At 39.4% G+C, this 25579-nt stretch overlaps 1 protein-coding gene across 2 annotated transcripts; it reads right to left on the reverse strand.

Moving 5' to 3' along the window:
* Positions 1-2589: 2589 nt before the first annotated feature.
* On the reverse strand, positions 2590-20614 carry stard10 (StAR related lipid transfer domain containing 10). 2 transcript variants are annotated; one of them, XM_086081420.1, is made up of 8 exons: positions 20407-20614; positions 20210-20277; positions 19877-20039; positions 12128-12275; positions 11923-12026; positions 6004-6121; positions 5585-5637; positions 2590-3944 (listed from the first exon to the last, which is right to left on the reverse strand). In XM_086081420.1, the coding sequence occupies exons 3-8, from the start codon at positions 20033-20035 to the stop codon at positions 3738-3740; spliced, it is 789 nt and encodes a 262-aa protein (XP_085937546.1). In that variant the 5' UTR covers positions 20036-20039; positions 20210-20277; positions 20407-20614; the 3' UTR covers positions 2590-3737. The 2 variants fall into 2 exon arrangements, with proteins under 2 accessions (XP_085937546.1, XP_085937545.1); XM_086081419.1 differs by lacking the exon at positions 20210-20277.
* Between the last annotated feature and the right edge of the window lie 4965 nt (positions 20615-25579).

Below are 25579 nucleotides of genomic sequence, written 5' to 3' on the forward strand. Positions count from 1 at the left end.
AGACACACGCTAGTCCTAGTTTGAATGGAGGCAACATTGAAGTTCCCTTTACTTATTTCAAAATAAAACCTATAACGTATCCACAATTCTGATTATCTTTTATTTTTTTACGCCTCGAGAAGTGGATTTCCGCCGATGTACTTTGCTTATTTTAGGTATTTTAGTGAAGTAGAGTTTGTCAAAAGATGGTCACGTGGCTGGTAAAGCCCTGGACAACTAACCACTCAAACCAAAGTGAGTTACGACTCTCATAAAGTTTCCCTTATTTGCCCCGTTAACGCTACGTACGCCTCCATTACAAAATAAAAAACAGAAACAAATTAAAGAGACGATTACAGATATCTGAAATGTCAAAGTAATGAATAATTAGCTTTGCGTATCCACATACTTGTGAATTGTATTGCAATTGGCACTTATTTTGTAATGTCGCATTTTCGGTTATATATTTACTTATTAAGTAGGAATAAATGTAAAACAAACCTCGTTTCTTCAACGGTTGTAGAGTATAATTTAACCAAAAGAGGGCGACAACACATAAGCGACTGGGCCCAAATCTTCCTACGCATAATGGCTCCATATTTTTTCACAATTCAAAACAAGTCCTTTGTCATTTCAATAGCATGTTTATGACATGAAGACATTAGACAATACAAGCATATTCATGCAAGGAGGCAGCAGAATCAAACACAAATAACCTCCACCGCCTTGCCAGTTTTATACACACACACACACAAATCATGTATATGCCACTTATTGGAAGTCAACACTAATCTGTGCATCCAGCAAGACAGCAGCTCTGCTTACCTTTTGGCTTGAACATGATAGCTGGGGTGTAGCACCCATGAGCGGTGTCGGTGTAGTTGCTTGAAAGTGGCTTTGGATCTTCACCTAGCCTAAGCCACTGTGTGTGCAGAAGTGCAGAATGGCTCACTCACGGACACATTTATGAAATAAACACGCGATTCTTGTTTGTTTAATTTAACATTTGATGAGTGAACAGTCGCTCCCGAGACATTCTTGTGGCGTAAAACATGAACAAGCGACAAAACTATAACACAATAAAGTATAAAGAGATATCCCCTTTGTAAATTACTGCAGAATTAGTTTTAATGAAATGAAAGCTACATGAGGGAAAGCACAGAGTGAAACTTTGTTGGGTTTAGAGACAGACTCTATTTGGGAAAGAGTGGGAATTAATGGAGGAGAAAGAGAAGATTAAAGAAGACGGGAGGGCCAAAGACGCAAGACAAGAGGGGAAGTAGAAAGCAAGAAAGATGTGAGGAAAGTGGATAGCGTAAGGGTAGATAAAGGAGAGGGGGCGGGGTGGTGATGAGTCATCACCCATCTATCAGCCCTGGTGGGCCGGAATACTGCAGGGGTGGCATTATGACACATACAGAGTAGACACACACATACACGCATGGAGGGATGCTGACTGTCATGCTGCCTCTCTGTCTCCTACTGTGGTGGCAAATGGAACACAACATTGGAATTCCATTGGGTCACAACCTTATACTTCGACACACACACACACACACACACGCACACTTTTCCTTTGACGCACACATGCACATGACGTTGGCCCGAGTGAAGTGTCTCGTTTAGGCCGAGGATGGATGGTTACGCACAAAGCGCACAGCGACAGCTGCAGGGAAACAAAGAGGGTAAGAGCTGTACACACCTCATTCATAGTTTATTAGGTGATGCATATGCAGGGCTGTGAAAAAGGTAAGGGAAAGATTCACTGACATGGGGGGGGGGGGGGGGTATAAGAAAGCCACAGTAAACAGCATAAAAAGGCATCTTTCCATTTTCTCAGCTACATGAATGTGCCACCTCTCCGCCAAGGGTGTCAATCACAGCAGGGTTACCATACTGTATGTCAACAGAATGGGAGACTCCTTAATTTAAATCTAGGCCAGTATGCACAGCCACAAATTCATGTAATCAAAGTCAGTGATTATTTTTTTCTCCTTGCCTAACACGTTTAAATGTTTTTGTTGGGGTTTTTTTAATCTCCAACTTAAAGGTTTGCAATTGTCTTATTAAAATGTCTCTGGTCAAAATACACAAAGGACACAGAATTACAGCACACATAATATCCACTTGCACAGGCTGGTTGAAATTACTCCATTTTGCAAGGGTGTTTTTTTCTCATTTGAAAGAACCACGCCCCCCACCCCACACACACCCATTACTAAGTGGCCAATGCTGATTTTGACCGGGGGCGGAGCTAGGTTGTTGCGAGTCAGAGAGAGGCTACTTGCTCTCAAGAAGGCAAGATTCTGAAACTATCAGTTTTCTATATTGCTAGACCTCACTTAAGTTTGCAGATGAACTCCACACACACACACACACACACACACGTGGGTCAATTCAAACCCAGCACTTCAAAAGTGCAAGGCAGACAGGGAAAAAACTGCTCTGCTGTGCTGCCATGTCTCCCTGAAAGAACATTGAAGCACATTAACCAGCATGATTAAGTCAATGATTCTGCATTACCACCATCATACAGTAAAGGGGCCTAAGAAGGCATGTAAAACATAATTATGCAAGCACACATGCACACACACAAAAACGACTCAAATCTCAGGTGAGGTTTGAAAACCTCGGTAAGATTCTGTATTAAATCTGCAAACATACATTCATACATCTTTTGAGTTGAGGAAGAGAAAGAATGTGTGTGTTACAGCTGCATTAGTACATGTTTTTCTATCTTTGTGAGGACTCTGATTTCAAATCAGCTTAAGTGAGGCCATTAGTGGGATATTTTGGAGAGTCTTTACAAATTGTGGCAATTCACTGGATCGAGACAATGCTATTTACTCATTGGTTTGTCGAATATCTTCTTTTTTTTTTAATCAAGTTGGGGTTCTGAACCCTCCCACTTTGAAATTTTTGAAACCTGTGGAGTCTCCCTCTGCTGGCCATTCAAAAGATTGCAGGTATAAGGCACTTCCACATCAGCGTTACTTATCAGTCCAGGAGACTCTGCCCGCTGCTTTTCTAGTTTATAGGTTGGACATTTTAGTTGGGCTTGGATTAGGACGTGGCACAATGCATCAAACTGAGCCCTCACAAGTATAGAAATTATGTTCTTTGAGTTTCGTCGTGAGCTTCAGCTGCCTCCTGTACACCTGCATATTTCTTGTGTGCTTACAAAACACAACTAAAAACAAAGTACAGAAAGACAAAAATGAAAATGAGTGTGCAAGTCTTTTTTGTGAGCATACTGATCAATGTATGAACTGTATTTTTGCAAACTGCTATTTGAGGAGGAATATAATTTTGCAATCCATTGTTTTTGCACAGGTTTGAATGAAACAGGCTACTATATAAACATCTATACTGTAAATGTTGTCAAAAAGATGCTTTTCCATACCAATTTAGTTTGAAAACATGAAGAGGCAATTCGCATTTACTGACATTTGACCAATATTACTAAGTTGTACAAAATACTTGTGGCCCATTACAAGTGGGTGTACATCTGTGAGTGCATCAGACATAGCCAAAGTATGCATTCATGCAATATGTCAGAAAATATACAGCTGACTTTGTCAAATGGGAATTTGCATCTGAATGCTCCCACACAATGTGCTGTGAGCGTGAGTAAATATATGAATGAATCTACATAGCATACGTGTCATTGAATTGTGTATCTGGCATGCATGTATCCCTGCATTGATGTATGTGTGTGTATGAATACATGACCCAGGTCTAACTTGCGTGTGTATGAATTAGTAGCTGTCATCTCTGTCGTGGGTCTCAGCCAGGGAACTCTCATCAATATTTTCCAGGCTCTCGGCATGCTGAATGCTAAGCTCAGAAAGTGTGATGCTGGATAATGTAGTCTGTTCCGGGTAGAGCCAAGGCTTGAATCCAGGGTTGTGTCTCTGCTTCCAATCGGAATACTTCAGACACGCTTTGTTGATCATCTTCATTGCCTACAAGGATGACAATTTTTGACCTTTCCATAATCACGTAGTACTTTAAAGCATTAGCACAAACAAAATGATTTATATAAATATATATATATATAAATATATATTTATATTTATTTATATGTGTGTATGTATATATATATATATATATATATATATATATATATAATTAAAGGAACAATGTTTCAGTTTTTTTTCCTCCTCCAATGCATTAACATGTCTCCGCACAGAACCTTTGTCTTATTTCATGAATAATGCACTCACCCCCACAAAGTCATACACCGCAAAAGTGTCTGACTGGCCTAAAGTATATCATAAATCTAATCAGGGGTGCGTGCGTGTTCATTCTCTTGCCATGCACTGTCCATGTTTACTCTACGCTCAAGCAGCGGTTTTTAAATCACATTTTCAGATCATGTGTGTATGATTATGAAGAATATTAAATGGGGAAAAAATACCAATGATCACTCTAATACAGATTAATATTATAATTGGGAAATTGATTATTTAGTAGGTAATTTGATTTCTTTTGAAACCATATTTTAAATATATGTAACAAATCTATTGGTGTAGTGGTCCTTGGAGAAGTGGGTATACTCTAAAATTCCACTTTTTTCTCTCTCTTAAAGTAGTCTAGAAGAATGCCCTGTTTTAGATACAATGACATGAAAGAAAAATCCGTCATTTTTACTTGGTCACAATAATAAAATTATTTATGTCATTTTCTCTCAACAGCACGTGGCAAAATGGCTGCCTTCTGATATTGATAAAAACTGCTAGATTTTGCTGCTTATATTCCACTAACACAATATTAACCAAAATACCATATTTAGACTAGTGGGGCTGTATAGAGCATAGTGTTGTCAATAATTTTTGGGGGAGTTGACTTCTCCTTTAATGTAAAATGAGTTTGTCAAGAGACAAATATACAGTATAAATAATGTTGTAAAACAATATTTAGTGAACAATGAACACAAATTGCGAAAAACAGTAACTATTAAATTTAAATATTGTTTTAGGCCGAATCTGAAAATACTTGTCACCATTCTTGTGTTTTAACTTACTTTAAAATCAACCACCAGAATAGCTACTAAAACAAAACTAGATCATGTAGGTAAGTCTTTAACTGGCAGCGCCCACGCCGGGGATCGAGACAACGCTGCAAGTAGTTTGACGTATGAGCGCGATGCTGCTCGTAATGATAAAGTTATGAACATAGGGTACATTAGGAGTACTACAGGATCTGCAGGTATTCTGATATTATTTTGTTTGGTTGATGCATTGATAATACCATAAAATGACCTCAGCATTAGCTTGTATTACATGAACTTAACAAATTAAAAGTGCTACAGTGAGTAGTTGTCTGGCACAAAGGCTACACAACAGCATCAGAATATAGAATGAGCTGGCCCTGCAGTCTTTGTCGTTGCTTCTAACAACCCATCTGCCATGTGTATGACATTCTGTCACCAAGTACAGTATCACTGTTGCAATATTTCCTTAGTGAACGGGCTTTAAAAAGAGGGCCTCGGGGAAGATGAGAATAAAAAAAATAAAAAATCTGCAACTTCTAAACCTGACAGTCTCGTCCATAAAAAAACAAACATTTTTCTTGCATCTGTATTGAACTGTAGATGACTTACGCCGGGTGCAAGGAAGTGGGAAAACTTTTTGACAACCCACTTGGGTAATGAACCTGGAAAGAAAGAAAGACAGAGTGAGGAATGCAGGTCACTGATGACGTAGTGTGTTTGTTCAGTTCCCACAGTGACTATGTATGACTACATTTTCTTGCAATCAATATTCGGTTTAAAGGTCAAAATTCCGGTTTATGAAACATTCGGGAAAACTCATTTACATGCTTGATCGGGCAGAGCTCAGCTCAATCGGAAAACCCGACGGAAACCACGTCATTACGCAAATCAACGTCATTTCTGCTTTTAACTTTCTACAGTCAAAAAGACATATTCATGTCACTGTTGTACGTGAACGCAGATCAGGAGAAATACGCAAATCTTCACTTTGGCCGGAGTTTTTACACCAAGAGTGTAATAACAGTTACCTCGTGGATCCAACTGTGCCATGTATGTAAGGACGCAGTTGTTGGGCCCCTGGCTCTGGACCATGTAACCAGTCTGTATGGACACAGCTCTAACCATGTCCTTTCTAGGAGGATATTTCTGTAGGAGCAACAGAAAAACAGAGACATCTCGTTCAAATGTTTCAAAGGGATGTTAACACTGCTAGTTGTCTGTCAGGTGTTCTTGGATATAGGAAAGAACCTTCAGCCTTCATTTGGCTACCTGCATTTACAGGGCTAGGATTTGTTTGGTTGTTGTTGTCAATCAGATTTTTGTCCACACAAAATGCAGCTCTTAAATTTGCTAAAGCATGTTACGCCACTGCTGCCTGCTTTACTTATACTCATTTAATAGCTCGATAAATCAGAATGATAAAGTAGCCAAGTTGATACCCTGCGCTAAATGGAATAGCAAATGCCCTGAAGAAGATCGGCTGTTCAGAAATGAGAACTTTCTGCTTTATCTTTTCACATCTGTTTTGTTGCCTGCACTTGTACTAATAGGTCACACAGTAAGAATTCATGCCGATAGAGAATTTAAATAGGTACCTGCCCAAGATTTGAGCTTAGTCCAATTCAAGATAAGTAATTATACCTGCCGTAAGCTAATAAACAAATAAACAATATGTCATTTTAAGCTCTCAAATAAACAATGGATGTGGCAAGTATCCTACTACTCCATAAGAATGCAAGAAGTTTAGTCACTAAAAAGTAAAATAATGACATTTAAGGGATACTGCCTACATAATTATCATCAGGCATGTGATTTTTCCGCTAATTCGCGGAATTCCGCTTTTTTTATCTCCCCCCAAAAAAAAAAATCCGATTTCGTCTCTCTACAGCATTCCGTTTTAGTGTTTCCGCAACTGAAATGAAACCGATCTTGCGATTGGCGGAAGTCTCCGTGTTGACCAATAAGAGCGCTTGTTATAAAGGCATAGGCGTATGCCATTGTTTGTTGACCAATAAACGCGCTTGTTATAAAGGCACAGGAGTATGCCATTGTTCATTTCTCAGACGTTTTTGCCGGGTGTTTAAAGAAATGTCCGTGATCGAACGCAAAGATGCTCCGCGAGTTAAGGAAATTGACAAGATCGTAAAAAACAAGTTTCGATGGGACTGGTTAGAGAAGGATATATCTACAAATGTTGGAAAGAAGACTGTGACAAATTTGTTCAGTGACTTTATTCGGAAGATCGATCGTGACTATGGTGGGAGAGGTTTCAAAGCTCTTGAAAGTCACGCAAAGAGCAAAAAACACGTGAAAGAACTCCAGTCAAGAACAACAAATTATTCCATCGCTGGAAGTTTCGGTGCCCGAACGAAAACTCCAAAACTTTACGGCCTCCATCCCTTATTGACATCACAATCGGAAGCGGTAATAGAGAGACGTGATCCACCCCAACAACCTGTACCAGTTGCTGACAGAGTCGTGAATTTTGAGGTCGGTGGTAAACGTTTCAAATTAATCGAAATCAAATTTTCGAAAATATTATAACGTAATAAAAATGGTCATAAATATTTAACATGGTTAATCATTGACACAAACTCAAATGAATGCTGCATGTTTGCACTTTTCAGGTTTCAATATGTTGACTATCTTGATGTATGCAGTTACAGAGATGATCTTAGTCAATCCGAATGCATGATTGTGTTTTTACCAGAGCTTGCTGCATGAGGTATTTTATGTTTTTGTTATGCATTATGTATTAAATTAAGAATGATTGATTAAATGATTTATTGCATGGTAAATATATATGATGATATTCTCAGTGATAGTTTTTAAAAGCAAAAGCAGTTCCAATGTTTTTGAATGTGACTGATTTTGAGTTGACTAAAACTGCAATTTTATATGGGATAGTTCAATATACATTGAAAATTTATGCTGTTGTTTTGTCTATTTCTTTGTCATCTGAGTGCATTGAAAGTACTTAAAAACACGGAAAACCCATGAGCTCTCTGGACCGAGCTGAGTGCCCGCGGCCCCCAGACCCCCCCCCGGCTAAATTTTCAGATAATTTCACTTTGGTCAAATCACATCCCTGTATCATTCATTTGTACAATAAAACAGAATATCAAACAATTGTGCAGGAGAGAAAAAGAAGCCCAAGAGCTGATGAAATCCTCCCCTTAGAAATAAAACATGAATAACACATCTAACTGAAAAAGTATATGTATAAAGGACAAACAAAAACATCAGTGTCAAGCTTCTACAGAGAGGACATTCGTCTTAGTCATACATCTAAATACATCGGATGCATCTAAAACCACTGACCAACATGGCTAGTTAACCATTAGTGACCATTTGTGGTGTTTCTAGCTTGTTGGTGCCAGAAGAATTACTGTTCATGTTAAGTTTGCATTAGAACAATAAGTGGTTTGCCCATACAGCAGCCCGAAATTTTAAAGCATTGACAATCAATTACCAAAATATTTTTCATATTTCTGTTATGGTCATTACATCAGTATATAGTAGCTCCTTTTATTGAAAATATTGTTTTAATGTTTAAATATAAATGGACTTCAACTTGGAACCAGTTGCTGCTTCTTCTTTTTTAAATAATAAACTATAATTAACTACTTGCTTTAATAAACAAAAACAATGTTTTAGTGGTTGTGATGGATTAATTTCTGATTGAATGCTGTGGAACCCATCAGATTTTTTTTTCTTTTTAAAAAGGGCATATACTGTAGTTACAAAATCATAATAATTCCTGTTCAAAATGGTATTACAACAAGAGCTCATAATTTTGTTTTAGAAAGAGTTTTGTATGGTTCCATGTGGCATTTGACTTGGTTGATCAGGTGCAACTGTTTGCCTTTTTCTGGCCTTGGCAGTGCGTATCCGACCATGGTTGACAAAATCTTTTCGCGTGTCCTTGCTATTCATGTAAATAATTTACTTGTGTCACCTTTGGCGACAACACATTATATTTCCCTTATATCTGAAGACTACAACCAAAGCTTGAAAAAAAAATCTAAACTTCTGATTCTGAACAATAAATGTGACATGTCTTGCTCTAAACTGGAACAATTAAACAATCTAACCAAGATTTTAAAACCGACATGAGAGTTGCAATTCTGTCACTTCACTTCACTAATTCCAGACAACATACTGTGAGCACAGAATCTCTTTTTTTCTTTTTCGTTTTTAATATACTGTATGTCTTGGTCAGAAATTCCCTAAACGGGATTGTTGAAGAGCACATCTCTGCAGCATAGGGGACATCAAAAACACACTCTGTCCTTTGGGTTTTTCCAAGCAGGAATGCGGAAGGCGAGGTGGAAGTCATGTGAGAGGTCTTATCCTTGTGTAAACATTTCATTAGAGACTAAGGCTGAATGGCAATGTAGGCAAACATCAATCTGGACACAGGCAGGAACCAAAGTAATTCTGGGTGAGTAAAAGAAAAGTACAAAGTATACGGGGTACTAGTATACTTTGTATTATACAAGCCACAGGGTCATACACAAAGTGTGAAAAAAACCTCCCCATACAAGTTTCTCAGCCAATGACATGATCGGTGAGGCTGGCCAAAGTTGCAGAGTGGAAGGAAGTCAAAAAAAGGTGTGTTGTGCCTGCAGTGTTAGGACAGATTACCATCAGCTAGTTACCAACGTTAGCTTCTGTTGAGGATGTTGGGTGAAGGTGTCGATGTGGAGGTGGGGTTATTTGTGCTGAGCAAATTCCCGCTAGTGCTAATTGACATGTTTACCTCTGTGGCTTGGTGATAATATGTTGTCTCTACAATTGATAACAACATTGAATTTCTCAGGGCGTTTGCTTAAAATGTGCGTGAAGTGCATATGGTTAAGCATTCACCGTCTTGTTTTCCACATTCTGGACTTTGCTTCCGCAAGTCAAAGCACACAGTCAGCTGCCAAGCTGAAAGAAAGACAGGGGGCCGATCCTGGATCAGCCCCTAAATCATGACAAATTTCACCATGGCAAAACATGTTGTAAAAATATTCGTATGATTTAGGATATTTGGGGTATTGCCACATATGTGTTGCTAAGACACATGGGAACTGTTTTAAATTGTGAAAAAAAAATGTATGTCTCATTAAAACTGTGGAGGTTCAGCAATTGAAAAGCTCACACAAGCATATAATTTAACTCTTAAAGTGGAAGTCAACCTTAAACATTTCTTGACAATGTTACATGACATTCTGATTATTATTACATTTGTGTAATAAGAGTTATGCAGCAAAATCCAGCCATTCTTATCCATCTCAGGGGGCGGCCATTTTGCCACTTGCTGACTGAAGATGACATCAGCTTAGGCAACGACCAATCACAGCTCATCTGTTTTCTGAAGCTGAGCCGTGATTGGTTTAATCCTGAGACACTGTGATGTAATTTTCACTCGACAGCAAGCGGCAAAATGGCCGCCTTCTGATATTGATAAAAATTGCTGGATTTTGCTTCTCAAAGTGTAACGCAACAGGAAGTCAGACACAGGCCAAACCCCTCACTAAGATTTAAAATCGGCGCACAAAAGGGTGTTGCCTGGAGGACCGTTGGGTTGCGAATGGGGAGACGGTTGGGTGTGGTCTGGCTGTGATTGACAGCAGCAACTCGCTAAGAAGGCGTTTAAGGAGGCATGAACAAGACTGAGCCGGTGGGTGTTGGGGGCGACTAAGTCATGCGGCACAAGTGATGTAGCTTATAACTTCTCGAGTAATGAGAGGACAAACAGCCAAATTGTGTTTATCTCAGTGCTTAACCTTAAAATGACACCAAACATGTTTTTTTGCCCCAAATTCAAGCTTTTAACAAATATGCACTAAAATGTCAAAATGATGACCAGGACACGTATACAGCATTTGCAAACACCATTTCATACAGTTAGTTGATTTAGTGTTGAGTTACTCTTTAACTCATATTCCACTAACACAATGTTAACCAGAATACCATATTTAGACTAGTGGGGCTGCACAGATAGATTATTTTTGTAAAAAAATAAATTGGGGGGGTGGGGGGTTGACTTCCCCTTTAAAACAGAGATGATTTGATGTTCCTATCAGTCTTTTATTTAACTACTTCTTGAAACTTGCAGATAATAAAGATAATAGGTTGCAAGGGAGTTTTTAGTGGCCGAATGGAAGATCAAGCATGTCACAACTGCTTGTGTCATCACATGGCCAGTTTAATAATCCAGACAGTTGGGATTCATTTGCTTGTCGCAGCCCATATGGAAGCAAGAACTATTACATGGGAAATGAATGGCCTATTGTTCAAAAGAATTGAAGGCAAATTTCAACATATATCAACTCATTTGGTTACAGCTAATCAGCCTACTATTCTGAGAAGAGTGGGGGGGGGGGGTCAAATAATTGAAAACTAGTGTACATTGCAAAGTAGCTTCTTTGTATGTATTCGAGGATATCACTTGGTAAACTTCAGCTCTGTTGGCCACAGTTAAGAAGGATAGGAGTAACTATCTCCACCATCACCAGAACACGACCCAATGGTAGCTACCTCTGCTGTTGGTAACGCAAGTTGTCTTATAATATGGATCACTTATTTTGGTACCATTATAACTTTTGACTATACAAACACAAAATAAAATGTGTATCAAATTTATTTGAACTGTATTACTAGGTTGACTCCTGGCTATAAGCATTTTTCAAGTTATCTATTAAAAAAAAAGCCGTGGAAGCATAACAAAATAAACCACATTGACCTCCTAGAGATTAAAAAAACAACTCTTGTACACTTCCTCTAATATTTCATCTTGAACTTTGCTCCAGTAAAATGTTTTGAAGCTTGCAGAACTGCACCACCTTGATCCAACTCATCCAATGTGCACCCATTTGTTTCACTTGACCAAATTGGCATCTCCATGCACCTTTGAACACACGACCCATATGTGGACATGTGCCGGTGCCTGTACTCACTGCATGTTTAACAGAGTAGTTCATGATGATGTAGTCCTTCCCCATTGGCAGCCAGGAGCGAAGTGTGACGACATCTCGGTTTCGGAGTGGATTTGGACACTTCCCTGTCGTCAAATTCAGAGAAGAACATGCATAAAATCATTCAATCTAAGAGTTTGCTTCGTTTATATTGGACATCCGTGTATAAACCAAGTGTGTAACATACATGAATAATAACCAACATCTGCATTGACTGTAAGTTTCCCAATATCAAAGGTCTCGATGACATTCGTGTCCCATTTTTTTCTGTATTCTATGTCGTGGAGAACATCGTACATGGTCTCAGCTGACACGTCCTTACTGACCATCCGACACTGTATCAGAAAGAGAGAGAAAGACAGTGTCAGGCAAAGGAACACAATGACTGGAAAATGCCCCACTGCAATCAATTCACTTGTATGCATGAAGCGGGCATAAAACCAGAAATCAGGTTGCTTCAAACAGTCACTTTTAGGTAGTGAGGTAGGTAGGTACGGTAAATAATTTCATTGTCTATATGAACACTGTCTGTATATTACATACTGCATGGCTTATATTTACTGTATAACCATATTTGTGTAGTCTCAACCTGTTAGGTGTGGCCATGCCCAAGAACCACGGGGACTTCTATCTGTCAGACTTACAACAGATGTTGTAAATAGAAACAAGCTAAGTGCACGCAGGGGCTGTTACCACAGTTACAAATTCCGGAGGGACTTAGTGTTAATATAAGGCAAAACAAAAGCAAGGATACACTTAAAACAAGGACGCGTATAGAGCGTGAAAGTGGCACTAACAGGAGAAGTGGTGGTAATTGAAACACTAGTGAGACAGCGTGAACAAAAAAGAAGAGGATTAACGGTGCTTTTTGGTCCCAAGTCACTTTACTACATGTCAGCCCAGAGGGGTTCGAAGACCATTCTGCATTCTGCTTTTTCTCCATAGAGGATTAATGAAAGAAAAATGAGCTTTCCGTCATAGTCATGGCAAAAATAACATTTTCACTCAACCAGCTACTGAAACACAATGTGCATTCCACTTTGCGTAAATCAAAGCCCTGCAGTACTTTATAGTGACACGAAAGGACACACCTGGGATGTAGAAATGAACAAGAGCAACACCTTTTTCAGTGCACTGCAAATACTGCACCAATCTGCCTGTTGACTAAGTTCTAATTATAACAGTGGTTGGTGTGCGATTCTCAGGGCAAATCCCCCTCATAATCCTGATTTTTTATTTTTATTTATTTTTTTGCTAGAGGGGCTGGAAAATGTGTCTGTTGGTCTGTCGTGGTGTTCCGGCTCAGCTCGATTTACTTTTGTGATGGATGTATATACATGTCTACCCTCACCTATGGTCACGAATTGTGAGTCGTGACCAAAAGATCAAGATTGGGGGATGCAAGTGGTCGCAATGAGTTTCCTCCAGGAAACACAGGGTCACTCTCCAGGCTCTCCCTTAGAGAAAAGCTGAGAAGCTCGGCTATCCGAGTAGAGCTGCTGCTCATCCACATTGAGAGGAGCCAGATGAGGTAGCTCGGGCATCTTTTCAGGTGTTACAGGCACATCCCACCAAGAGGGGGGCCCCGGGGAAGACCCAGGGCACGCTGTTAAAGACTGCAAACCTAGAAACGTCAGAATTCAACCAGAAGAGATGGACAAAGTGGGTGGGGAAAAAGGAAGTCTGGGATTCTTTGCTTGGGTTGCTGCCCTAGAGACCCTAACTCCGGATAAGAGGAAGACAATGGATGGAAAAATTGATAGCCAATAGTCAATAAAACACTCCTTAACGCCGCCTCCAAAGATTTAGTCCCTTGATGCTCACTCATCAAAACGGTCTGAATTTACAGACGCCACTGCACTTTACTCTAAAAACTCAGATTAACTGAATTCCACGGAGTTAAAAAAAAAAAGCGCTTTAAACTTTTCAACAACAGAGACTTCATTGAACTTTTATGTGGAGGAAAACCGCTTGTCAGAGGACCATTTTGCTTGCAAAAGCATATTGCTTTACAACTATTCCTATTCTAAATCAGAACACATTCATTGTTATTTTGAAGAGCTATTTGAAGGGGCAAAGTGAAACAAAAATACGGAGGAAGCGATTCAAATGAAACATGATCCCTAAAAAGAGTGAAATTCAGGATATGGGGACCAGTGAAATGAGATTGTTCTTAGGTCATTTGTTTTGGCCAGCCACGTTGCAAACGCTGTACCGCGGTGTTTTACAATGATGTCAAGCAAGTGTTGGCAGTACATCATCTTATTCAATCCATTATCGTGAGTCATTCAGTGCATCTTTACCCCCAACCAACGTTTTTAATAAAGTCACTGGATTTACACAAACATCCCAATTGGGATGGCGTACCAACACCTGAATCATGGCATAATAATGGCATTATCTAGAGTTGTCATTTCCAATACAAGATGTTATTTGTATTAATAGATTGAATTGATTGAATTGAATACAGGAGAGGCCAGAGTGCAGGTTCACTGAGTTAAAGCAACTCATAGACCTTGGAGATAAGAATGGATGTTAGTATTTGCAATCCAACTGAAACAGGAGGAGCTTTGGAGAATATTAAGCTGAGCTGAAAGAGACGTTCTGGTCAGAGTGGAGGAAAAACAGCCCAGCAAGTACACATGAGCTTAATTCGTTTACGTTTTAATTCAGTTAGCTCAACAGATGAAGCAAGGAGATGGTGACTTCAAGAGAGATAAACCAAAGCTTGTTACAAAATGTACAATGTGTTTTGGGGTTTGTCAGTCGCTCTTCAACCCCTGCTCGCTCACTCACTAGCCATCCAACTATTAATTTTCCATGTACCATTTATCCCAGTAAGGGTTGCGGGAAGCTGGAAACTATCCTAGCGGACCTCAGACTCAAAGAAGGCAGACGACAGACTATCATTCACACCCACATTATCACTGATTGAGACGATGTTGCGGTATTTCGGTGTTGTATTCTAAAACTGATACTCATGATGATAAGGTGTGAAGGATGCATCCTTACGTAAGCAATAAATGCAATGTAAACATATTACTTTCAATGACTGTGCTAAGCCTATACGCGTGATGTCAGAGATCAGAGAACCAAGTAAACAGCCGGTAAAATGACCATGAAAAATTCAAGCTTCCGTTACACTCACATTTACGTTAAGGCGTCAGTAGGCCTATATGACAGAAGCTCCGCCCCTTTGGGGGGTGTTTACACTTTTTGCTTCTCTTTGTTCGCTGAGCCTGTCCTGTATAAAACCATGAATAAATAGCACCTGACTATGTGCACACACAAACACAAAGCTGCTGTAAACATGATACACCTCACCTAGAGCAGCATCAGGATCAGAATCAGAATCATCTTTATTGGCCAAGTATGTAAAAACACACAAGGAACTTGTCTTTTTAAGGAAAAATGCTATACAGTATTGGGATATATATTAGGGGTAGGAATCTTTGAATGTCTCACGAGTAGATTCGATTCTGATTTTTGGGTCTGCGATTCGATTCAAAATGATTTGATTGACAATGATTTTTGCTTCAATCTATAGATGTGCAAGGAATTGTAATGATCTACTCCAGTCTGACTCGCTAATGCTAATTATCGCGCTACTCGCGGCACTTTTATCACTCAAAAGAACAGCTCCACACAGCTCCCTCAGTGGCCAAACTGGGTACAACATGAACAGCGCTCCAAATAAAAAGGCACACACAGACAAAGGCAAGACAGTATAAAATAATTTAAATAAAATCGATTTTGGGACATTTAAAATTGATTCTGAATCCTACTAAATGAGAATCCCGATTCTTATGAGAATCGATTTTTTGGCACACCCCTAATATATATGTCTTTTTGGTGTGGAAATGTTATGTCTAAAAAGTACTCGTGGCATCGGCACTAGGTATCAGTCTCGGTAACTACTCAAAGTTGGCTAGTCGTACTGGTATCGACCTGAAAAAAAGTATCAAACATCTTTACTCGTACTGCAGTAACACGCAACTATGACTAACAAAGATGTGACACATAGGTACAGAAAGTCTATACGTAATGCGCTGTACTACCGACCAATGACAGCTGTGCAAATGATTCGGAGAGTCATCAAGCAAAGATAAAGTGACGAGAATCATGCTGGCTAATGAGAATTCTATGCAATCCTGATTGGCGCTTGCCGCTTACGTTGCAGACTCTAGGAGGGGGCTGGGAAAAGCCTGCTGTTGCTTCTCTTGCACACAAAGAAAGATAACACCGTTGAGCACACGGATGCACACCACAGCGTGCACACACACTCTATTCAACTGAGTAAACAACCGTTGGCTCACTCACACACATCAAACCCGGATACACCCACAAGAAATGGCATGCAGAGCTTAAGTTTAATCAAACTGAAGCCATAAAATGCTTTCAGTATTCAAATGAACATTAGCCAAAAAAGTACAGAGTAGTTACCAAATTGATATTTGAAAGTTTTGTTAAACAAAGAAAAATACATTTTTAACAAGCAAATCAGTATTGCTATTATAAGATAATTTTAAAAAGGGCATGGGTATTTATGTTAAGGCTAAAAATGTACAGTGGATAGGCACCGTGCTGGCCCATGAATAGCGAGAACCAGCACATAATTGATGTCCTCTAAAATGCAGTAGATAGATGGATAGATGGATAGATGGATGGATGGATGGATGGATAGATGGATAAATAGATAGATAGAAAGTCAAAGTTGCATACATATGCGTACGCACGCTCCTACAATTTTGATACGATGATAACCCCGGAAAAAAACGTTTGCTTTTTTTTTTTTTCGGTGCCAAATTTAGCAGTTGATATTGGTAATACAGTGTTTAAAAAATAAAGTGTACAAAAAGAAAAACAAAAAAGGAGAAAAAAAGCGTACATGTGTCTGTGCCAGTGTACACGAATAACCGGGGTCTCTTATAAAAATAGCTCACTAGTGATGGGACACTGTGACTTGTTAAGAATTACAACAGAAGAAGAACATCATTTATGTATTTCTTTATTTATTTATTTAAACATGGTACTCGTTTCTTAATGTATCAAATATCCTATTGTTTTGTTTAAAAATGAAATTGATTGTTTTGAATGCAAAAAAAGAGCTGTTTTTATTTACCCCAATTTTTTTTTTAAATGACATTTTCTTAGAGCTGTAATTTTAATACTGTGACAAACCGGAATATGCTCTTATTCGGGTTTGTAAAAACCGGAATAAGCCCTTTGGGTTACTACCCCTTTAATAAACGGAATACTGGTTCATATAAACGCAATCGGAATACTTCGAATACCGCCGGCCCGTTAAATTCCCGATCGAGCTTTCACGCTGATTGGCTAAAAATGATACAGAATAAAAAATGATCTTACCTTCATGCGCGACGATGATGCATTCTCGGCTCAAGTCTCTTCCACCAAAACAATTCTCTTAATATTCCTTTGCCTATTTCCGTTCCACTCTACTTTTAGCCTTTTCAAATTCTTAATCTAAACGCCGTCTCCTCTCACTCAAACCATCCATCCACGCCAAGTACATAAAATAAAAAGCTGAGAAAAACAGCAACCATCTAAAGTTTTTCTCTTTCCTCATTGTGATTTTCGTCGCGCGTTGCTTGGGTGACGTCACGGGAGAAACAGTCGCACGGCGTTTACTTGTCGATCGAAACTCGTGATGTCGCGAAATGGGTCGTACTCCCCAGTGGAGACACAGCCACAAGCGGGCCGGCTGAGAGGACGGTTCCTGTGAAAGTCCCCACCCCCCTCCCCATACCCAAACGTCCTGCGGTGGAAACGCGGCTATTGATTTCTCCGCTCACTTTCCACGTTATTTTGACCCTCTATGGCGAAAACGCCACAGTTTGTGCCTAGATACACACACAATAAATACAAGTATATAAGTCCGTGCTTTTGGCGTGTCGCCCACCGGAAATACTCAAGTCAATATCAACAAACATGACGCCCGCAGCAAAGAACCACACTTCTGAAGCGAGGAGAAAGCAGACTACGGTACTTTATTTAGCGTGGTGAGTGACATAAATATGTAATTTATTGAACGTATGGTAAGTTAAAAGCTGAAATTAGGTTTTTTACGTAATTACGTTGTCCACGCGTTGCGGTCCGAACGGGCTATTCCAATCAAGCACAAATGAGCATGTATTGTATTGTTTCAAAAAACGGAATTCTGACCTTAACCCGAATATTGACTGCATGTAAACGTAGTCATAGAGGTCCTCCACATATTTACAAGCATATTACATTCCCCATCATCTGACGATTAGCATGGATTTTAAACATAGAAGGGCCAAAACATGCTGTATAAAAATTAACTGCACTAAAAAAAACTAACCACCAGAGGGTGCTAGAACTGCACAAAAGGAAATCAACTTGACATTTTTAACATATGTGCTGCTTCTAATATCGTGGCATGACAACGACGATATTGTGGCAGTTTTAATATTGCGATATCACGATATTGCCTTTATCTTTACATCCCTAGTTACCATACCATCAAAATCTAACATCAGTCAATGCCTACCATGTTTTATTTTTACATACTTGAAGGATAATATTTTGCAATCAAGGCCTAAAGTCAAGAAAGTTGGTATTGAGTAATTAAGAACCCTTCAAAAACCAATAATGATTTAGTGCAAAAATCAAGGGTAAGATGGGACATTACAATTCCTCCAGCAGTTAAAGTGTCATCACACTTGTGACGAAGCCTCCACATTACCTCCCACAACAAATATTCACACTTGAGACAAATTGCCATGACTTGATCCTTCACCATATACAGTGTTTACTTTTTAGATACTGCTGCCAGCCTGTCACGTGACATCCTCATCCATGTTATATAATTATTTTACTGTTGAGTGTACTTTCAGGAAAGGTTTTAAAAATAGATTAACATTTCTTTCAAGAAAATACAAATTTGTTAGTTTTCATTTCTCTCCATGGCTGAAAAACTTTTGTCACGTCATGTCCTCTGCTTTGTCAGTTAAGACAATAAACATATTTAAGATGCTGTGTAAGTTTGGTTAATAATCATAAAACACCTACTTTTACTTTTCCTGAGTACTTTGTCCTGTGTTTTTGTTTACCTGTCTCTATTAGGGATGTAGAAGACTGAAAAACGACCCCAAAATGATTTTGCCGTTGAAGGAAGAGCTTTGCAAATAAATGAATGTCTTTCCAGAAAATAAAAAAAACCCATTAGTTTCCATTTCTCTTCATGGCTGAAAAATGATATCTAATGGTGACAATATGTACAAATACAATCTAATGTGGTCAGTGACGTGCGGTGTGGTTCATGACTGGTGAGGCATGACTCCTCTGGAGTTGGACAAAGCTTTTGATTAGCCTACGCCTCAATCAATTCCACACTGTTCAACAATGTGAAAGCAAGAAAACAAAATAATATTTGATAACAAATACATTATGGATTGCTGGAGATACTCTATGTATCGCAGTGCAAACTACAACTACAATAGTATACATATTTTAAATTAAAAGGGTTCAAAGTTAACCTGTCCAAATATAATTTTGCTTAGTTTTGATTGGCACTGTCAGTAATACTAATGGGTGTATTGCTAAATGTAAATAGTACCCTTCTACAGCCTTGAGAGTAGATGTATGTGTCTCTTGGGGTGGTGAGCGTTTAAAAAGAAGAACAAGAAAAACTGCTGTCAATTCTCTTCACGATTGAAGTAGTAAATTTCCCTACGTAAGGTATCACATGCACATAGTTTGGAGTCATTCATAAATAAATAAGAGTAGCCGGGGAAGTCGCAGGGCATGTTCATGGAAGCCTGGGTTTAAAGTGTAGTAAATTACAGAACGTCTAGCAACTACAAACAGCATTGGGGCAGTTTAACGTTTCGCGTGTCATATGTTGCTCATATTACGCTATTCTTGTTTGTACGTGGATGTGTGTGCTCACCTTAATTTTGTGGACAGACTTGCCCTCCTCCAGCGCCTGGCTCCACACGGTGATGCCCCCCTTGTTGTATGTCACACTCCAACCTTCGTCACTCAGGCACTCCGATTTGAAGCTGGCGAACACCCGGTCGTCCGGGATGGTAACGTTCCGTCCAGACATGTCTCTGTCCCGGGAGGGAGAAAAAAAAAAAGAGATTGGGACGTGAGCGGGGCTTCGAGAAATTGAGACCGTTAGTGAGGAGTCTCCCTCCTCTTGTGTTTGAACAAGTTAACAGCTTAATTCAATTTAGCGAGAAACCTGCAACGCGGTCTTGTGATGTGTGCGCATGCTCACTCGAGGAGGTACGATGAACTAGTCAAATAGAGGTGTGGACGCCGCCACCGCGCACAGGTGACAGAGCTCTGCGTCGAGAAAAACACCGTGACGGTTCAGTCGAAGCCGGTGCTGAATAAGTTTCGGTCGGGTAGCTGTCGTCAGAAGCATCCGCTCTGAAGACCAACCATATGGTCGCGTTTCCGCTTGAAACTCACCAACACAAACGCGGGGTGCCTGTCCCTGCGTGGCTGTCAGGGTTTTCTTTTTCACGTTCTCACTTCCGCCGCTCTTCAGTTGTCCTGAGCTAGTTTGTATCAGTTCTCCATCTCTGCAGTCGGTGATCGTTGGGAGGATGCGGCGTGAAACGAAAGAAGGAGTGGGAGGGTGACAGTAGCTTGGCTTGATCGACGTCAGACAGGCTACGCAGCGGGAACGCCCCCGAATGATGCATTAGCTGTACCTCGTAAAGCCCGCAGCTCTACCTCAGGGATTCACTCATTTGCCGACTCACCAATGACGTTGCACTAAGGGTGTTTTCTGTCAACAACATGGTGAGGCTGGAGACTAGACATGAATGAATCTTGGTTTAATTGTTAAGCTTTGTTGGGTACATGTTGGTGTTAGGGAGTAATGTGGTTGTAGATACGAGATGTTGTAAAAAAAAATAACTAGAAAAATTCCCGCGGAAATTTTGAATGGGCCTGCTAACTCTTGCAACTCTTTTCAATGAGCTGAACAGTTGAAAATTTCAACCGTTGAAATCGGTCAAGAAATGTGGAAGTTAACCATAATCTACTAAAAGTATTACTGCCCCTTTAAGAAACATGCACATTCACGCGCATACATTTGATTTTAACTAACATTTCAATGAGCTGAACAGTTTAAAAATTCAACCATTGAAATCGCTCAAGAAATGTGCAAGTTAACCATAATCAAGATCAAATAAAGTATCTTACTGTCCCTTTAAGAAATATGCACATTCACGCACACACATTTTATTTTAACCAACATTTCAATGAGCTGAACAGTTTAAAATTTAAACCATTGAAATCGCTCAAGAAATGTAAAAGTTAACCATAATCAACAATATGTTACTGCCCCTTTAAGAAACATGCACATTCACGCACACACATTTGATTTTAAGTAACATTTCAATGAGCTGAACAGTTTAAAATTGAAACCGTTGAAATCGGTCAAGAAATGTGGAATCTACCATAATTAACAGTATCTCACTGCCCCTTTACAAAACATGCACATTCACGCACACACATTTGATTTTAAGTTGTGAGGAGACGTCACGCACCAACACTCCATTGATTTGTATAGGATTACGCTCACCTCAAACAAAAGCCTCTCGCGACTTAACGGTTGAAGATGCAGATTCCAGAAATGGCTCGTTAGAACGGCAAGGGTTTGGGGAACGTGAGCATGTTCTCAGTTTTTTAATCGGATGAAAAATGACCAAATGAGAGCAGGTTGAAAACTTATGATTGATCGAAAATGAAGAGGGAAAAAACAGCGAAATTAACATGGAGGAGATAGGCGCCAAAGTCCGACTTCTCCTCGCTTAAAGTGAAAATAAAGGTACTAATTGACACCTTAGCCAAATAAAACTTAGTTTTTCAGAAAGCAGAGGCTTGTGGCTACAAAATGTGTGAATTTGATGTCTAGTGAGCAAAGATTGTGGCCATGGTGACGAGTTGAAGTGAAACTTTTGGAAATAGATTTTTTTGGTTCCCGTCACTGAAGCCTTAATTGCATATCAGAGTGGCGATTACACTCACTGTCTTTGAACCCGCACAGGGGGAAGAGCTTTCATTCCTTAATATTTTTTTTGACACTGAGCTAAAGATGGGAAAAATTCCAACAAAATGAGCTAAAATTCATATCAATCGGTTAACGTATGCGCGCGCAGCGTGTCTTTGAAAAAGGTGCTTGATGTGTGATTTTGTCTTTCCTTTTCCCATTCATTCCTATGGGACTTTATTTGGGAGTTTTTTGGGAATAGCGTCGCCATGGTAACTGGGAATTCTTATAAAAATAATGCCGCACCGAGTCAGATCGAGCCGCATCGTTTGATACCTCATTCGTGCCGGTGCGATCTACGGTACGGGCCGCATTTTAGCAGAAAAAATCGTGGAATAAAATATAAAAAAAATAAAAACTAGAAAAATTCCCGCGGAAATTTTGAATGGGCCTGCTAACTCTTGCAACTCTTTTCAATGAGCTGAACAGTTTAAACTTTCAACCATTGAAATCGGTCAAGAAATGTGGAAGTTAACCAAAATCAACAGTATGTTACTGCCCCTTTAAGAAACATGCACATTCACGCACACACATTTGATTTTAAGTAACATTTCAATGAGCTGAACAGTTTAAAATTTCAACCATTGAAATCGCTCAAGAAATGTAAAAGTTAACCATAATCAAGATCAAATAAAGTATCTTACTGTCCCTTTAAGAAACATGCACATTCACGCACACACATTTGATTTTAACCAACATTTCAATGAGCTGAACAGTTTAAAATTTCAACCATTGAAATCGCTCAAGAAATGTGCAAGTTAACCAAAATCAACAGTATGTTACTGCCCCTTTAAGAAACATGCACATTCACGCACACACATTTGATTTTAAGTAACATTTCAATGAGCTGAACAGTTTAAAATTTAAACCATTGAAATCGGTCAAGAAATGTGGAATCTACCATAATCAACAGTATGTTACTGCCCCTTTAAGAAACATGCACATTCACGCACACACATTTGATTTTAAGTAACATTTCAATGAGCTGAACAGTTTAAAATTTCAACCATTGAAATCGGTCAAGAAATGTGGAATCTACCAGAATCAACAGTATCTCACTGCCCCTTTACAAAACATGCACATTCACGCACACACATTTGATTTTAAGTTGTGAGGAGACGTCACGCACCAACACTCCATTGATTTGTATAGGATTACGCTCACCTCAAACAAAAGCCTCTCGCGACTTAACGGTTGAAGATGCAGATTCCAGAAATGGCTTGTTAGAACGGCAAGGGTTTGGGGAACGCGAGCATGTTCTCAGTTTTTTAATCGGATGAAAAATGACCAAATGAGAGCAGGTTGAAAACTTATGATTGATCGAAAATGAAGAGGGAAAAACGGCGAAAATTACATTGAAAAGAGATCAAAAATGTGCGACTTCTCCTCGCTTAAAGTGAAAATAAAGGTACTAAATGACACCTTAGCCAAATAAAACTTAGTTTTTCAGAAAGCAGAGGCTTGTGGCTACAAAATGTGCGAATTTGATGTCTAGTGAGCAAAGATTGTGGCCATGGTGACGAGTTGAAGTGAAACTTTTGGAATTATATTTTTTGGTTCCCGTCACTGAAAGCTTAATTGGGTATCAGAGTGGCGATTACACTCACTGTCTTTGAACCCGCACAGGGGGGAGAGCTTTCATTCCTTAATTTTTTTTTTGACACTGAGCTAAAGATGACAAAAATTCCAACAAAATGAGCTAAAATTCATATCGGTCGGTTAACGTATGCGCGCGCAGCGTGTCTTGGAAAAAGGTGCTTGATTTGATGTGATCATTTTCGGATTCCCATTCATTCCTATGGGACTTTTTGGGGGACATTTTGGGGAATTGTGTCGCCATGGTAACTGGGAATTCTTATAAAAATAATAGCGCAGCGAGTCAGATCGAGCCGCATCGTTTGATACCTCTTTTGTCCCGGTGCGATCTACGGTTCGGGCCGCATTTTTGCGGAAAAGTCGGTGGAAGATAATATAAAAAAAAAAACTAGAAAAATTCCCGCGGAAATTTTGAATGGGCCTGCTAACTCTTTTCAATGAGCTGAACAGTTTAAACTTTCAACCATTGAAATCGGTCAAGAAATGTGCAAGTTAACCATAATCTAGATCAAATAAAGTATCTTACTGTCCCTTTAAGAAATATGCACATTCACGCACACACATTTGATTTTAACCAACATTTCAATGAGCTGAACAGTTTAAAATTTAAACCATTGAAATCGCTCAAGAAATGTAAAAGTTAACCATAATCAACAGTATGTTACTGCCCCTTTAAGAAACATGCACATTCACGCACACACATTTGATTTTAACCAACATTTCAATGAGCTGAACAGTTTAAAATTTAAACCATTGAAATCGCTCAAGAAATGTAAAAGTTAACCATAATCAACAATATGTTACTGCCCCTTTAAGAAACATGCACATTCACGCACACACATTTGATTTTAACTAACATTTCAATGAGCTGAACAGTTTAAAATTCAAACCATTGAAATCGGTCAAGAAATGTGGAATCTACCATAATTAACAGTATCTCACTGCCCCTTTACAAAACATGCACATTCACGCACACACATTTGATTTTAAGTTGTGAGGAGACGTCACGCACCAACACTCCATTGATTTGTATAGGATTACGCTCACCTCAAACAAAAGCCTCTCGCGACTTAACGGTTGAAGATGCAGATTCCAGAAATGGCTCGTTAGAACGGCAAGGGTTTGGGGAACGCGAGCATGTTCTCAGTTTTTTAATCGGATGAAAAATGACCAAATGAGAGCAGGTTGAAAACTTATGATTGATCGAAAATGAAGAGGGAAAAAACGGCGAAATTAACATGGAGGAGATAGGCGTCAAAGTCCGACTTCTCCTCGCTTAAAGTGAAAATAAAGGTACTAAATGACACCGTAGCCAAATAAAACTTAGTTCTTCAGAAAGCAGAGGCTTGTGGCTACAAAATGTGCGAATTTGATGTCTAGTGAGCAAAGATTGTGGCCATGGTGACGAGTTGAAGTGAAACTTTTGGAAATAGATTTTTTGGTTCCCGTCACTGAAGCCTTAATTAGTCACACTCTAAATAGGCGACTTTTCCCCTTTGCTCACTGTCTTTGAACCCTCACAGGGGGGAGAGCTTTCATTCCTTAAAATTTTTTTTGACACTGAGCTAAAGATGACAAAAATTCCAACAAAATGAGCTAATTTTCATATCGGTCGGTTAATGTATGCGCGCGCAGCGTGTCTTTGAAAAAGGTGCTTGATTGGAGTTGATCTCTTTCGGATTCCCATTCATTCCTATGGGACTTTATTTGGGAGTTTTTTGGGAATAGCGTCGCCATGGTAACTGGGAATTCTTATAAAAATAATAGCGCAGCGAGTCAGATCGAGCCGCATCGTTTGATACCTCTTTTGTCCCGGTGCGATCTACGGTTCGGGCCCTATTTTTGCGGAAAAGTCGCTGGAAGATGATATAAAAATAAGAAGAATAATATTAAACCCTTTTTTCTAGGATAGTAATATGTGCCTGCTTGCTCCGCAAGCAGCAGCTTCGCTGCTGCTTGCTCCGCTTAGCAGGCCCATAATAAACC

Source organism: Leptonotus elevatus, chromosome 7 (genome assembly GCF_054856555.1).
Source record: "Leptonotus elevatus isolate MCC_2025b chromosome 7, RoL_Lele_1.0, whole genome shotgun sequence".
NCBI classification, from domain to species: domain Eukaryota; kingdom Metazoa; phylum Chordata; class Actinopteri; order Syngnathiformes; family Syngnathidae; genus Leptonotus; species Leptonotus elevatus.

Coding starts and splice junctions, on each gene's coding strand:
- stard10 (XM_086081419.1), bottom strand. CDS start 20,035: ATGTCTGGACGGAACGTTACCATCCCGGACGACCGGGTGTTCGCCAGC. Junction 12,276..19,876: donor AGTCTGTCCACAAAATTAAG/GTGAGCACACAC, acceptor TTTCTGATACAG/TGTCGGATGGTCAGTAAGGA. Junction 12,027..12,127: donor AGATGTTGGTTATTATTCAT/GTATGTTACACA, acceptor ATTTGACGACAG/GGAAGTGTCCAAATCCACTC.